Source organism: Rousettus aegyptiacus, unplaced genomic scaffold, assembly GCF_014176215.1.
Source record: "Rousettus aegyptiacus isolate mRouAeg1 unplaced genomic scaffold, mRouAeg1.p scaffold_m13_p_16, whole genome shotgun sequence".
NCBI classification, from domain to species: Eukaryota; Metazoa; Chordata; class Mammalia; order Chiroptera; family Pteropodidae; genus Rousettus; species Rousettus aegyptiacus.
In genome coordinates, this window is record NW_023416291.1 from 14,333,080 (window position 1) to 14,350,331 (window position 17,252).

At 44.4% G+C, this 17,252-nt stretch overlaps 1 protein-coding gene across 5 annotated transcripts in view; it reads right to left on the bottom strand.

Annotated features, from left to right (window-relative positions):
* Positions 1-17,252, bottom strand: part of ZNF827 (zinc finger protein 827) — a 147,428-nt gene that overhangs the window by 50,488 nt on the left and 79,688 nt on the right. For all 5 annotated transcript variants that reach the window (XM_016164055.2, XM_016164054.2, XM_016164057.2 and 2 more), the window contains one exon: positions 15,041-15,098. In XM_016164055.2, coding sequence (XP_016019541.2) covers positions 15,041-15,098 — 58 coding nt within the window. The remainder of the gene's footprint in view (positions 1-15,040; positions 15,099-17,252) is intronic.

The following is a 17,252-nucleotide window of genomic DNA, read 5'->3' on the forward strand; positions in this document are numbered from 1 at the left end:
GGAGAAGAAGAAAGTCCATAGCTCTTAAGCCCCGCCCCCATCTCTCATCGGGGCCTCTGATTGGCCGAACCTTCTCAGAAGCCAGAGAAACAGAACCTGCGGGCATCAGGCCCCCTGTAAACCTGCAGATCATATAACGACACGCACGTGTGGGATATACAATTGAAAGCAACAAGCGAACAAGACAGACAAACAAACAAAAACTCATAGACACAGACAAGAGTTTAATGGTTACCAGAGGGGAAAAGGCGGTGGGGGGGGGGTAAGTAGAGAAGGGGAAGGGGGCAAATTTATGGTGACGAAGGAGACTGACTTCGGGTGGTGAACGCACAATGCAATACACAGATGGCACATTATAGAAAAATACACTTGAAACCTATATAATTGTATTAACCACTATTACCCTAATAAACTTAGAGAAAAAAAGAAAAAAACGCAGATCAGGGGAAGGAAAAGACCTGAGGGCATGCAAACCTGGGACTCCTGGGACTCGGGTTTCTTTTTCCAAACACACCCACGAGCCTATGCTTACTACCAGTCAATATTACAGAGGAAATATTCAGATAAAATTGAAGGCATATAAATTCTTTTAAGAAGCAAAACATACATTAATGAACAAGATAGTTTTACATGACCATTAGACTTATTTAATGCAACTTGGTGTGGCATGCTTTTTAGCTATATCTTAAACATAAAATGATTTAAATAGGCTTAAAAAAATGAACTGGCTCTGTGTAGGTGAGTAGGTGATGAGGAGTGGGGAGACATGTCATTGTATTCTAAACACCTCATCATACCTGCAAGTGATAACAAAATGCTCGAACGCATAAGGTAGCGAAGCACAGTGTCCAGGAGCCTGGGCTGGAGAGAGGCAGCTCTAGGTTCAAATTCCAGCTCCATGTATGGCTGTGTGACCTTGCACAAGTCATTTAACTTCTCCGAACCCTCACTTCTTGTCTATAAAGCAATAGAACAGTACCCAAACCTCCCTGAAGAACTCTGAGGACTGAATAAGCCAGACCATGGAACGTGGTTTTCATAGTGCCTGGCAAATAGTAAGTGCTCAATAAACGTGAGCTATTTTTTTAATTATATCTCTGTCTAGACCAAGAGAGAGCATGAATCAGTCAAATCTTCCTCACAAGTGTAGTTTCCTTGTAGAAGATGAAGAAAAGGCTGCTCTGATTCTGAAGGGTTAGTTGACTACTGGGGTGATTAAGTTAATTTCAGAACCAAAGAACTTTTAAGGAAGTAGAGACCTTGGAGGATTTTTGGTCAAACCCAGAGTGTAAGATTTCTCAATTCTCACCTCCTTCACTCTGAAGCTTCTATACAAGGTGACAGTGATGTCCTCTTGTCCAAGTGGACATCACACCGGAAACACCACAGACCGGCCCCCCGGCACAGGGCAAAGGGCAGGCAATGGGCCTGTGTGTCACTGTGACTGGTTATACCAATCACCTTGAACTCTGAGAGGTCAGTGGAGCCCATGGAACTATTTGGTCTGAAACGTGGACACTTCCCTTTGGGGACACCAAGAGTCTGAAGAGGAGCCCCGTAAAGGCCCTCCAGAAAAATCACTCTTCCCGCCACAGAGAAAAGCGTGTACTGCTCTCCTTCCTTCCGTTTTGTAGTAACTACTTATTGAGTGCCTACGATGTGCCAGGCCAGGGAACATCATGGTCAGCAAAACTGTCTATGGTCGTGAATGTTGGGAGCACGGAGACCATGTGAGTGAGTGAAAGGGAGCTGCCATGGTGGCCAGTGCCGTGTTACCGTGGGGTCTGGCCTGGTCTGGCCTGGAAGGGCTTTCCTGCAGCAGCCCCAGCTGAGACCAGAAGGAGCAGGGCTGTGAGGTTCCAGGGCGTCGGGGAGAGTGTCCCCTGCCCAGGGAGAGGACGCAGCCAGTCCGTGGAGCTGGAAGAAGGCCCAACGTAAGGGAGGTGAAGCTGGCGTGGCAGGTGGGCACGCTGAGTGCAGGGGTCGTGGCGTTGCCCTAGCAGGAGTGAGACGCTCTGCCGCGTCTTAAGTAAGGGGAAGGTGGAACAGGATTTCGGTTCTAGGAAGCTAGGCCAGGGGGTGAGGTGGCGGCTTGCAGAAGACAAGGCAGGTGGCCAGAGCAGCAGTCCATAGTGGATGTGGTGATGCTGGTGGCCAACAATGCAAACCAGCAGTGACATACGCAGACTGAAAACTAGCCGGAAAGGTCAGGCAGGTGAAGATCACAGGTACATTTAAAACGAACCCCACGGTTTCCAGGGGAACCAGGCCCAGGCCTCTCTGCTACATGCCGGCAATAGCCTCCCTGGTTTTGCTAAGTAACAGGAATGAGCCAGCTCTGCATCTCCACGAGGACCCTTCGCCAGCAAGCAGTCCCGCCGATGCGAGGAGGGAAGCCCTATTATCCCCCAGCCTCTCGGAAGGAACTGAGTCAAAAGGGAGACAATCGCTGAGGGGGACGACATTACAAATAATTTTCTACCCTGGATGCCAGCTTTATCCTGTACAGAAAAAAAGAAAGAAAAGAAAAAAAAGATTTCTTCCAAGGGAGCAGAGAATTCGAAGGGAGTCACACTGAATACTAAAGGGCAGTGATATTACAGGGCAAAGAATCAATGGAGAAATGGTGACAAGTCAGGGCAGCACGAGCCTGGCAGAAAGTCTTATCTATGAGGAGAAGGTATTAGGTTAGCAGAGCCCCGGTCTCGAACGTGATGCTCCAAACGCGCATCTGTCCCAACCGGGAGGTAGGGTGATGCAGAGGGTCACGCGGAGTTTGGAAGTAGACAGCTCTGACTCTGAATTCCACATCGGCCACGTAAGAGGTAAGTGACCTTTGTCGAACCCACAAACTATCTGGCCTAGAAGAGAGGTTTAAAGATATCACCTTCACAGGGGTGTCGTAAGGGTTAAATATTTCACGTTCAAGTTTTTAGTGCACAGTACGTGTTCAGCAGAAAATAGTATCTAACACATATATTGCTTACCAAGTACCTGACACTGTTTTAAGGTGGTTTGTGCGTATTAACTTCACTTAATCCTTTCAAGGACCCCACGGTGTAGCTACCGTTATTATTATTCGTATTTTGCAGATGGAGAGACTCAGGCCCAGTAGTTTCCCATGCTCGTGAGCTGAGCCAGGATCCGAATCCAGGCTGGCTAGCTTACGTGCTAAGCTGTGTTGCCTTTGCGTGGTCGCTTAACGTCCAGGCAACTCATGGACAACGCAGAATCACAAACCCTTCTTGGAACGGACAGAACAAAGGAGATGGAGGAAGGAGGCAGGAGGGATGTAGGAGGATGGAAGCGGCCATGCCAGTGTGCAGGATCCTACGTCGCTGAGGGAAGACTTTTTCAACTGAGAAATAGAGCAAGTGAAAATGATTCGAATCTTTACTCTTCTCTAGAATTTAAGATAGGCCCCACTTTTTTAATACTTCTCCAACACAGGGGACAGGGCCATTTGCAGTCCTAACCATTCTCCGCGGTCTGTGTCTGCCGCTTCTGAGGGCGAGCCCAAATGAAGAGGGAAGGGTGACGAGGGCATCAGGTGGGGGTACACCTCCATCTCAGCACAGACACGAAGCTCACGGCACTATGGCTGCACTGCTGCCTGTATAATAATTGAGGCTGCCTAGAGTAACATCCGTGTTTCAGGAAGAGGAGGAGGAGAGGCAAGCAGACTTGCCCCCTCCGGCAGGCGTTTCCTTCACAGGATCAGGTCTCCAGTGACACTGGTCATCTAACTCTCTGCCCAGGTTCTGAGGACGGAAAACCCCACGCTTGCAACTCTGCGCCCGCGAGCAATGTAATTTTTACTGTTGAGATGCTACTCCTCAAGCTCCTTTTCTTCTGCCGGGCCTCGCAGTGTCTGTAGACTGCAGGAGGGCACCGGCTGGCTTTTGGTGGATGTCCAGCTTTGTGGTGGACAAAGCCGGACCCTTGTTGGGGTGGCAGTGACTGCAAGAGTGGGAGAGGGCGGGGGAGAGGGATGATCTGGGAGGTGCCCGACACGGGATGAACCGGGCCTGCATCTTCCTGGGGAGGAAGACAATACATGCAACACATCAAATCCGAGGCATCTGTACCATCCTTCAGCTGGTAACTTAGTTACCAACTCTTCCGGGAAAGGAGCCAGGTTGTGACTGTCGCAAGACTCTAACTTCCTAACTCTCCAGCTACCTGAACTTCAGTCATTTTACGGCGACAAAGCCTCTCTATTGAAAGTGAGGCAAGGAAGTACAACGAGGCAAAAATGTTTAAAAAATTATTTCTGACTAATATTTTTGGTTAAGAAGTTGGCAGAGGAACAGGTTGAGGCTGACAGCTAATACGGGAGGGGCTTGTTACTTTATGAACAAAATCTCCATCTACCATAACATATTCCCTTTGGCTGCCTGGAAGACTTAGCTGATTTGTATAAATATTCAATAAATATTCAGAAGTCGCATCTGGAAGCTGCTGGTGAAGACTTAGGCCGGCCCAACACCCCGTTACTTTTCATGCTTTTCGTTATGTAGAAAAGACAACATTTTTTCTATCTGAGTTTCTTTTCTGGATAAAAACGGATATTGAATGTATGTTTTTATTTTTCTCTTGTAGAACATCTAAGGGTTAAAATGTGATGAGGCACTGCCGTCCCCGTGACTGGACCATTCCAAGGCACGAGACGGCCCGCAGGGTGGACGGCACAAAGCCATGACAAGAGAGGATTTACAGTAAATAATAAAACAGTCCATAAAAGATGATGGCTCTACATGCTGACGCGTTCTGCTGAGTGCCGACGGTGGCACCGTCAGCATCTGAGTGCCAACGGGGAAGCTCTGCCGCGTGCAGAACAGAAGGCCCATCTACTGAAAACTCACACTCTCCACGTGCCACCCCTGATGCCAACACGTCAGGAGAAGTCCCGGCTCCGTGGCGAGAACAAAACAAAACGGAAAAGAAGGTGGTTACAGCATGCGAGAGAAAGTTAAGAAAAAGAAAACTTCGTTAGCAACGGTGTAATTTTCAAGGGACGACAGAGATCTTTTTTTTTTTCCTTTTCCTTCTAAAAGACCATAATAGTAATTCCTAGGACTGAACGTGGGGATGGCAAATATAAAAGAAAGATTAAAGCAACGACAACAAAAAAGATTGTGCTCTCTGATGAGTTTTTAACTCAGAACACGTAAGGATCCACGTATTTTAGGATGGAATGAAATTCTACTAAATGTTAAGTTTTGGCAAATCATCCTAAAGTGATTTTCTGACTTCAGTTCAAACATAGACAAACTTTTCTTTAATGAATCGAAAAAAGATGGGGTATTTAAAAAAAAAAAAAGTACTTGAGTATCCAGTCGGCAATGTATCACACAACATAACAGGGCTTCTGGATTTTTCCCAAGAACTGGGTAAAATATGTCCAAAAGAGTTTGAATTAGTTTTAATTTTGTCTTGTTTTCTTTTAAGGAAATTTGAAGAATAAGTTATCTGACTTAGGTATTTGTGAGAAGCTAGATACTGCGAAAGGAGGCCCAGGAGCCCCATTCCGGGCTGGAAAAGTTCTATGGGAACTGATATTTTCTCTGTCTGCGACCTGCTTGCCAAAGGACCCCAGGCTCTGGCCACCTCAGCAGATGGCTGTCAGTCCTTCCTGTTGACGGGACCTCCCTCAAGCCCTTACGCTAGTACTTCAGATCACTGAAATCCTAGTTTTCCGTATTGATATATCATGTTATTTTTAAAGAACCGAAATTCCATTTGTTTATCTGAAACCACTGCACTGATATTTTTAAAGCTCTGACTTATGAATCACTTAGACCTTGAGACAAACCCAAGAGTGACACACTGCATGACATTTTAAAGTGAGCAGGAAGCCACGCCTCCCAATGCCTCAAGAAGAGACGGGCAATTTATCCCTGAGTTATCTCAAGAATAAATCTTACTCTAGTCTGAAGACTTTCTGAATATGTGGAAAATGACTGATGGATTAAAATGAATGCAGGTAACTTCCATTTGGAATCTCAGTGTCTACATAATGAAACTAAAGGAAATGACCACAAACCGGAAATGACTTCTTTGAACAAAACCTAAGCCTTGCTAACATTAACAGAATACGGTCCTTGCCAAAAAACAAAAGAGAGAGTTTTTTTTTTTTAAAGCCTTTCCAACATCTCAAATAAAAAAGATAGGATTATTCGAAGATAAGGAATAGGGGGAATATGTAGCTTAGTTATAACCACCTTCTCAACATTTCCTCAAGTCCTTTAAGGTCAGAAGAAACTTCCTAAGAAGCAGGAATAGCTCGCATGTAAATATGCTCACAATTCCACAACGAAAACACCGCCACCACACTTATATATATATACTCCATTTTCTAAAAAAGACCAAATAACATGATTTCATTTTCAGCCTGATTTCCACGATCAATGCAATTTTCTTTATTTTTGGGGTAGTGTTTGTTCTTTTCTGAAATATTACTGTCCTTGTCTAATTTGTTTGCTAATAATTTATAATAGAAATAGATGCTTCATATTTTTCGATATATTTACATATCTGTATGTTCCGTGACACATTTATAAATGACTATATTTAAAATATGTTAAAAGCTTAGTTGCACAGATTTTTGTAAAAGAATTTTGAGCACTTAAAAAAGTCCTGGTATGGTCATTTTGCTCTGGCATAGCAATCACTAAATGTCACCGTGGACTGTGCATGGCCCGCCTAGCTTCTACCTCGGGCCCTCACTTTTATTTTAGATGAGAAATGGCACAGCTGCGTTTCTTTAAAAGTGGGCCCAGATATGAACATTTTAGGTATACACGTCAACGGCCGTTTTTATTATTAGCATTCTTGTAGTCAGTGAAAAAGATATTCTATAATAATGATTAAAAAAAAAAGTTTAATGAATACTTTCTCTTTTTAATGCCACAGAAACGAGGAGCCCTATTCATGAATGATTTTATTTACTTATTTTAATGAAGCACCCTGGATAGCAAGATTCAGGAGACATGGGGGTGGAGGAGAGTGCTCAGGATTAAAAATGACTTGGGGGGTCTCTGCCCTGAAGACGACCCTGACCATCCGAAACAGTCAGTTCCCTAGGTAAGCTTAAAAGGGATACACAGAGAAGACCTCCTGTGACCTCAGTGGGCCAGGCCTGGAACCCCAGTTACCGATCATGTCGGGTGCACACATTTTCAAAGAAAGAAAGATTGCAGCGAAAGGCTATGCATTGGCAAGCTGTAGCCGGGCCTTTATCAACACATTGAGGCCGGCACTGCAGATTCAGTGGGTTTCTAAATGGGGCTTGTGGCAGATGGAGAACCAAGGTCACTCCATCATCCTACTACCCCTATAGGTACCAGATTTTTTTTCTTTAATTTTGAGGTGACAAGAAAGCGAAGATGTGTTTCCTTCACCTACTAGCCCATTGACATGGCTTGTGAACTTGGCTGGGGCCGATCAAATAGAATCTTCTAGCGATCAAAAACCCATTAAACGTGTTGTTAATTTTGCAAGGTGTACAATAGCATTATAGAAAATATCCTTATTTTTTAGAGATATATATATTAAAGAATCTGGAAGTGAATGTCACGATGTCTGGGGTATGATTTAAAATATAAAGAAGAAAAAGGACCGACGAAGTAAGCATGGCAAATGTTTACTCAATGTGGGCGATGGGAATATGGTGATTTATCACATTATTCCTGTTACTTTTTAAAATTTTACACACCAAAAAAAAATCGACAGCAACAATCAAAGAGTTCAACCTAGACAAACTACCAAATGGAATAGTAAATGATAGTAAAAGAAAATACGCAAAAGAACAAATACGAATCACTCCCCAGGAACAAATATCACTTGCTATCGTTTGGAATCAATAAATGAACAGGTTTTGACTATAAGATATCATTTTTAACCTCTCCGTTGGTAAAAAAAAAAAAAAAAAAAAAAAAAAAATTAACGACAAAGCAGAGATTTTTGAAATATTCTCTCATTAGCTTACAGTAGAATTGTATAGTCAACCCTTTCGAAAGTCAATTAGAGAATTCATAGCAAAAGCCTGAAAACTGTGAATGCTTTTTTTTTTTTTTTTTTTTGCGTCAATTTATCACAGGATCATTTATAGTAGCGACAACTTGGGAAAATAAAACCAAGCAAAATCCTTCATCTCCAATAACGGGAGACTGAATGAATATATTATGACATATGCAAACACTGAGTACTATGCAAACATTAAAGAATTGATTTAAAGAATTAAAACACTGAGTTATGTTTACTGACATGAAAGGAAGTTCTTAATATACTGCTAGGTGAAAACAGAAGGTCACGAAACTATATATATAGCAGGATCTGATGTTTACAGGAAAGTACACATATATATAAATAGAAAAACATTGATCCAGGACCATACACCGACTTAGCAGTGGTTGCCTATGGATGGCTGGACTGATTACAGATGATTATTTTTTCTTCTTTTTGTTCTCCAATAGTCTCTGGAAATAAAAGTTATTTTTAAAACTTAAAAAAAGATTTAAGTTTTATAGTTTAGGATCCTTTATTTTTGAGGTTACTCAGTCTTTTAAAGAGTAAGCTGAGGGATGATATAACAGAAAGCAGCTGTAAAAGACACGGGTGGGGGCAACTATGTCTAAATTATGATCCCATCGCTCTCGGCCAAGTTCAGTTGCAGAAGGCCGAGAGCTGTAGAAGGGAGAGGCTGTTAAAAATATCGTAGAAGAACAATAGAGCATCTGAGGAAGAAATATCTATTGGTAATGTTTTTTATTTTCTCCTCTGAAAAAACACAAATGCCTTCTATTTAGGGTTGTCTTAGAGGCGGGCCAACCCGTACAACCTAACACCAAGTTTTCAAGGAACAATCCCTGTTGCTGCGGCTGGAGCATTCATCCATTCGGAGCCAGGGAACGTCTCAGGGCAAGGAGCACAATGCCAGGCCTTGTCGAGGGCCGCAGTGGCTGGGAGGCCGGACCCGGAGAGCCGGAGCCAACGGCGGGCCACGGAAGTGAACCTGCACGTCCGGATCTGTGAAATGTCAGCCTGTGGAGGGACCTGGATCTCCCGCAGGAATCTGACTTTCTGCGTAAACAAGGGCAGCGGGCTCTCTGCTGAGGTGAGCAGAGAGCAGATGAACTCGGTCTTCTCTTTGTCCTGTGTAAACTGTAGGTAGCGCCAGTGAAATGCGGATGTCCCTTGGCCTGCTGCAACGTCCAAGTGAGCTTTTCACTCCTCAGCAGAGGTCGACCCTCGACTATCTGATGTGACAACCATGCAGACACTCTGGAGACCAATTCCCAGATAAGAAGAACAAGAATGAAGCCAGCTTTGGGTCATGTCACCACTGCATAACCTGTCAAAGGTGACCAACTCGGAAAGAATATAGGTTTTGTGTGTCTACTTATAGAGATCTGCAAATTTATACTTCGTTCCTGGTTGTTCTGAGTTATACGAACCAGATGGGACACTTTTGCAAGCCAGGAGACACAAAGTTGGGAGAACTCATGGAAAAGTCAGGAAAAGAAAGGCACAGCCCTCAGATCTTGAAAAGAGATTTCAACTTGCCTCGTCATAGTCACACAGTACTAAACAGTTCTGGAAGCATATTGTTTCAGCTATAACAGCTCAATACAGATGTCACGGATGGGAGAAAAAATGGCAGAGGGTGATACCTATTTGGTGAAATAAGAAAAAACCCTCAAAGGGCAGCAATGCATAGGGTACTTTTAAGCTATATGTACTTAAAAACAGGATCCATTGTTTTCCAAGATTGGTTTAACTTCTCTGAAAAATGAAAACTCAAAGGTGAGTCGTAAAGCATGTATTAGCCATGAAAAGGCTCTCAAATCAATATTCGTGTCGGGGTACCCGCAGTCGGGCAGGCTGTGCACGGAGCAAAGGTACCACATCTGGGGCGGAGGGTGGTACTTAACACTAGAGAGATCAAAGGTTTGCTTGTTTGTTATGACAGTATTCCAGTAGATGGCAGTGTCTTGAAGGAAGGGCATTTTAAAATCTGCAACAGCCCACCAACAGCCTTGACTTCACCAAAGAAAGCACTGAACATCCTAACCGTAGGGACTCCATGAAATCAGTAGTAATTTCCATTTTTTTTAGAAACAGAATTCTCAGTGCATTTAATCTCAAAGTCATAAAATATAAAGGGTAAAAAGATGATATGGAGAGCTACTCAAAAATCACCAATTTTATTTGCTCTGTTTCCTGTTTATTTTCTTAATTGCTTCTGTCTACTCCAGAGTTCTTTGTGTGTAATCTTTTACTTTTTAAGATAATGGAGCATTGTTCTCTTATGCCTTTCAAAAAGCGAAAAGGGAAAATTGCACAAATTGAGGCAGCGCATCATAATTTTACAAATCTGTGCAATTTCCATTACCGAGTCATAAATATTTAAGGACATACATCCAAACCATCACACAGGAAAATTCTATATTGAACGCTTTCAAGTACATATGTCTTTTAGTAAACACTGTAAGTGCCATTATCTAAATCATAGAAAAATAGCTTGCATTTCAAATTCTGAAAATTGGGCAAATTAAATGTCGGTCGGCACAGCATGATATGAATCTACCTTTCTCTGATTTTCCCACTCTGCTTTTTGTCCAGTAATGGAGAAAAGGACAATTCAGGTAAATACTTCCTTGCTTTTGGAATAAAGCAAGCCAGTGTGAGTTTTTCTTATAGGCCTGCAATCTTATATCCCCACAGACACTGAATTATTAATGGGGAAAAGAGAACAAATAACCAAGAGAGGGTTCTTGGTAGTTCTTGTTTGAAGTTCATGGTGTTACACAACATTGAACATGTCCAATTCACCTGCCAGGAGCTATCCGATTCTTACTCTAGGGTTCCATTTTCCTATTTCAATCTTATCCAGCATCTGGCTGGGTGATGGTCGTCCATGTCTGAAGATGGAGATCTTCTTTTTTTATTCCATTAAACTTTGGGATCCGGTTATGATATCATGCTTTATATATTTTCATCTACATATGATCTTATCAGCTAGTTATCTGTTCCCTGTAGAACCTAGGCTTGTGCTGGGAAAGGAAATAGAAAAATCAGGATTTTATTCATCTCTTGAACATTCAGTCCTTCTGTTCTCACGGGTCTGGCTGGGTCTCATGGGTCTCCTCATCTCACTTGTCAGGCAGGACGGCAGTAAGAGCCACGCGATACACACACTATCTCAAAGGAGACGCACAGCCTTCTTTATACTTAGAGTGAATGTTCTGCACTCTAAGGTTAAACAGGCTAAAGAGCGGCTGCTTTAGCACTTAGAGTGAAGTTCCAGCTAAAGGGCTGATTCGGTGGGGGTGTCCGAGGAGGGCCAGAACAAGGGCGGAAGGAAGGGGTGAGGTCAAGGCATTGGTGAGCAGGCCCACGCGATCCAATCGTTCCAGCTGCTAAGTGGATTGATTTTTCTGCCCGGCTACATGGTGCCGTTTGGTGGTTGTTTTTCTCCTTTACTTTTGGGAAGGTGATCCTCATTTAAGCATCTGAGTCCAAGTTCTTAGGATTAAAAAAAAAAAAAAATAGCATTCTCAAGCCAGTTCTTAAAATGTCTGGGATTTGCTTCAAAATAATCCAGGGAGAGGGAGGGGAAACGAAAGGAGGGGAGAGATCAAACAGTACGAGTCGTGAACTGATAACTGTTCACACTTGGCGATGGTTACATTATCTACGTCTGAAATTTTCCATTGTAAGAGTCAAAAAAAATAAGGTAAAGAACTAATGATCCGGAAACTTGCAAGTTATTAGTTTCGACCTTTAGCCTCGCCTAAACCTTTTTAAATATTGCTAACAAGGAATGCTGTCCAACATCATTTTCTCTCCACTTTATGATAGAGGCATTAACAAACAGCAGAATGGGCAATGGACAGCCGTGACCAGGGAGGGCTTGATGGGGAGGGCGGGGCGGACGATCATCACCTGTGTGGGACGGAGAGTTAACCGCACACACACCCCACCTACAGGCTCCACGTTCTCTTGGTGCCCCGGGCAGGGAAGTCGGCACCCCTTTGTCCCACTGATAAGCATATGTCGAAATGCCAGGCTGCCAAGTATTTCATCCTGCGTTACTACACTTGTCCTTAGTTCTTGTGGTTGGGATGAGAGTCAAGATCAATAATGATAAACAACTGTGGGGGAAGTTGAGGGTCTATAAAGGACAGGGAGAGAATCTGCTTCTTTCTTCAGTGCCGCACGTCTCTCCTCTCCCCTCGTGCCCCTGGAGGTCAGACCCCACAAGCAGGGTGCGTCACTGAGCGGAGGAGCCCACGCACCTATCGGCACTCGGAAGAGCTTGATCTGAATACTTCGCCGAGGCCAGGATCTCAAGGCTGCCCTTCACAATTAAACTACCTTAAATGTACCTAGCGACTCCCAAACATAGAAGATTCCAATCATGAGTCATTGTTCTGGACAGTCAGCTGCTTCTAGGAAATCAAACGTGAGAAATCTGATAGCTAACCAAACATCCCACTAAGTACTCACGAATCTGGAGATATAGAAATCTGCAGATGATGAAAAATTGTTTGAAAAACATCACAAATCATACCTGAAAACATAACCTAGGAGCTGACCTTGTACATACGAATTAAGAGTTCCTTCCAAACCGGGACCCACAGAGAAGAGAGGGAGTTGGCATTTTTTCCTGTCCTTGCTATCAGTTAACTTAGGTTAAAGAGGATTTCTTGGCACCAAGCAGCTTGGTTCTATTACACCTGAAGTAATGAGGTGAGAAGGTAAAAAAGAGATCCATTTGAGAAGAAGCTAATCGAGCAAGTTGCCTACTCAAAGGAAAAATAAAAACACACCGAGGATTTCGTAGGAGAACAATAAACCAAGAATTCTGTAATTCTCATTTCTGGACACTGTGTCATGGGGTACGGCGGGAGGAGAGGTGGCGGTGGGGGGTTTACAAGAAGCACCTCTCCTTTGCTTTAGGCAAAAGACCTGATTTCTTCTTATTCATAACCTCCTGGAAAGAGGAGAATTTAAGGATTGCTTCATTTTTGCTAAATGGCTAAAAAAAAAAAAAAAAAAAATTCTCTTCTATCCTATAATTATGTTCCGGCTCCAGCCAAAGCAATTCAGGCCATGAGGAGCATTTCACTTGTTTGAAGCAAGTTCAAACCTCTTACCTCTTCCCAGAGAACACCTGAAAAGCAAAACGTAGCTTGGTCTCGCCCTGCACGCCTTTCTGTTACATAAATATTATCACGTCATCGTGAAGAGCCAGCAGCAAACCGCCAGGGGAGACGCTGCCTGGGGTCCCGCCCGGATCCCCTTACTACGCTAGTGAAAGCCGCCCTCGCCGTGCGGGCTCCCTCCTCACCTGGGAGGCCGCACAGGCCCTGCTGAAGTTAGTGAACAGTAGGGGCTGCAGGAGATGCTCCCCCTCGCCTCGAGGCAGGAGTGACACTGGGGGCCAGTTCACGCAGCAGCGTCTCTGTGGGACAGAGCTGAAGCCAGAGCCCAGCTAGCACCACACACTGCCCAGCGACGACTCCTTCCCTCTCCCGCACCACAGGTCCCCCTGACGACACTCCTCAGTGAGGCCCCTGCACCAGGACCCTCACCTCGGGCTCTGCCCCTAGAGAACCTGACCTGTGCACTGCGAACACACCGAAATGAACGCTTATCATTTTCTGTCTGCCGCCTTCCCCCACGTCAACCGGTCTGGCCAACGTCACGTGTTTAACTCACAGACCCAAGAGCACACATTGAGCAGCCTTAAGATTACATGTACGAGGGAGCTGGAGACTACAGTAGCCGACGTCTCCTACTTGGCCATCCCACTTAGGAGAGAAAATAGCCTTTCCACCTGCCAGGCCCGTTTCCCAATACGACGCACAGACCAGATCGTGAGAGTCGTTTTCCATCTGTGTACTTATCCATGGAGACAAGGCTACGACCACGCTCCTGTTCTATTAGAGGGGGTTCCTTTCCCTAACGCTATAGAAACACGGTGTGAGGCAAGCTGGCCCTGTTTTAATTGCTGTTTGATATGCGATAGTCTTCGATTCCAAGTCACGGCATTAAAAAAGAAAACGCAACTCTGGTTAAGGTCAGACTGAGTGCTGTCCACGTGCCTGATGATGATGCTCTGAGGTCAATTCACACCACATCCAAGGGAAAAACGTCATTTATCCTTTGTCGCAAGAATTAAAAGCACAAAACAGATCGATGCTCCCATCAGGGAGTTTGCTCGGCAAAGAAAGTCCTCCGACCAACCAAAAACTTCGAAGGGGGCGGCCGCACCTCCCCAGCTCCGAGCTCCGTCACCCGCGGGGGTGGGGTCTGCGCTCCGGGGCGCCCGCCTCCTGCAGCATGGCTTCGGGATGACCGGCAGCACTGGCTGGTCCCCCAGCTTTCACCTGGAGGACTCATGGGCGCCCTGGCTGACCTCGGACTGCCTCTGGCCCATAGAAAGCTTCTTTACCCACAGTTGTTAGTGATGTTGGCTTTCCTGCAATTTTTAAAAGGCATTATATTTCTTTTGGTTTTTATATTTTGCCCTCCTAACAACTCTGTGAGATAAAAAGCTGGGATATCCTTGGCGATGAATGATCGGCCCACAGCCCACAGCTGTGAAGCTACTCAGAAGCACAGCTGCGACAGGCACCCTGGTCTCCCAACTGCGTGAGGCCACCCGGAGACACAGACCCAGCTCCCGGCCACGGCTGTGGCACCCACTTAAGCTCTCAAGTCCAGAAACTTCTGCAAAGACGACCCTATCTACTCCAGGAAAATCATCGTAAGGCATAAAAAACGAGAACATATAGACAACTCCCCGGCCAAGTGACACCTCTCAGATGTTTAATAAATATTAATTAATGGCCCTTCCTCTCGCTGTCCTCACACTCTGTATTGTTACCAGCAACCAAAGCTCGCATACGAAACGGCGTGACTCCTTCGGACCCAGTGGGAGAAAATAATTTGGGGAACAATGTTCAATATGTGATGTGGGCCTCACAAGACAAAGGGTTATCTGAGGGACCCCCGCACACGCGCCTACCTGGTGGTCATCCGGATGGTGTTTTCTTTTGTGTGATTGTGCTCTTTGCTCACTTTTTCTGTAAGGAGAAAGAACAAAACACATACCTCTTAGGTCTTTCACACTCGACTTGTATCCTTAAAGCTTAATGCAAACACCCTCAACATTCTCCTTCTCTCTTCTGTTTCTCTTTTGGTTTCTTTTTTAAACATCCAAATTCTCCCTGTCTCTTTGGCACAGACCATCATCAAAAGCATGTAGGCAGCCTCCACAGAAACAGTTTCCCGGCGAAAGGGAAACAGTTACTAACAAATTTCAAGTGTATAATCAGGCCTGAGTAAGTACACACCCACACCCACACACACACACACACACACGTGCATGCACACGCATGCGCGCACGCACACCCACACACACACACACACACAGAGGTATGTGCACAAAGGTAGTCATTCTACTGGAGCGTCCCCCAGCTGAAAATCTCTGCTTTCCTCTGATTCAGCACAAAAACTGCAATTGTTGCAACTGTTCCGCTTCTGACTTTGATGACAACCTTTAACCATTCTGTGCTGTCAGGCCCCTTTGTGAGAGGAGGGTATAAAAACAGCCATAAGACCTCCGGGTGCCACAGGCATCGAGCGCTCATTCTGATAAATGTCACAAGGGACAAAAAAATATCATTAGACAAGAAGAGGTAAACCTTCCCTTACTCTGTCTTGAGGTCTGTATCTACCAGCTGTCAGAAATTATTTAATTAGCTTTCAAGAACACAAAAGTTGAACTCTGGCCTCCCCAGTGCAGTTCAAATGTGAGGATTCTGCCCTGCCGCAGCTCAATGGCTTCTTTTAGGTATCCAGAGAAAACCTGGCCAACTCGATCAGGGTTTCGGGTTTCAACAGCAGGGCAAGTGAAAAACTCCTAAGCTTACGGATTTTTGGAAAAATTTCAACAAAGACTTACAACATCTGTCCCAAACTCTGTAACGCGAGTCTGAGGCTGCTTCGTGCCCGTTTGCGTGGACAATTCCTTTCTGTGCCCGCACCAGTGACAATGAGGGTGAATTTAGATTCCCAGGCAGTATCCTTTCAGAAAGCAGGAAGTCGGGGCTAAATGACTTGCCTGAGGTCACCCAGGCAGTTGTGACAGTGCCAGTGTGAGAACTTTCAGACACAGAGTTTTCAGCTGATAGTAGACTGCGATAATGCAATGAGACAGAGACTCTCTGAAAAGAACCACACCGGCCTCACTTTTGAAAAATTTAACGGCTGAATCATCTTCAAAGTTATGTTGTTTTTAGATATGTTTTCAGCCTGTAAAAATCAAAAAAAAAAAAAAGTATCTTGCAAGGTTTGGAGCTTGCGAAGATCTAAGTGTCCTATTAAGTTTATGAAATCAACTACTTCTACGATGGCGTAGCTCAGCACAAAAGCAGCCCTTGTTTGAGAGCCCAGAGGCCACCGTTTTCGGCACCAACTGATGGTCTCACAGCTCTGGGATGAGCCGCTGGACCAAGGGGAAGGCGAACTATCATGATGGCACACGCACAGGTTTTAGCTCCTTTTCTCTTTCCTGATATTTCTCTTAGGGGTGAAAACAGGCAAATACTTTAATAAAGAGGCATTGAAGATGTGTTTTAAGTTTGTAATCTATAACAAAAGAGTTTATCCAACATGAGTCACAAACTTTACTGATGTATGAACTTCAATATGTAGAGCAATGCTTCACTATGGACAAGGTATGGGTATTTATATAGAAATCTGAATCTTATATTTTTATATATCATAGGTCTCAATCGTGCTCAGATAATCTGTTAAGGACAAACAGTATGCAGCTTGAAAGAGTTAACGAAGGGACAGATTTAGGTACTAGGACCCTGAGCTGGTTAATTACTCAACTTTTCGATTCTAAGGATTCGAAGCAGACACAGTTGGCTTACAGATAATGTTCTACTAGCTTAGAGCCGAAAAGAGTCCTCATACGTTATCTTTTGCCTTTCCTTTTTCTTGATTTTTTTTTTTTTTTTTTGGCAAGATACAGTAAAATCTCATTAGTTCGGACCATGCCAATTTGGAACTCATGGCAATTCAGTCACCGTTGGAGCAAACTGAAGTTTTTCTTTTGCACATTAGAAAAAAAAAAAAAAAAGGCCGTTAATCAGATCAACTGCCTAAACAAAATTAGAGGTGAGACGTTTAACCCAGTCAACAAGGATCATTTGCACAGAAGTGAATAG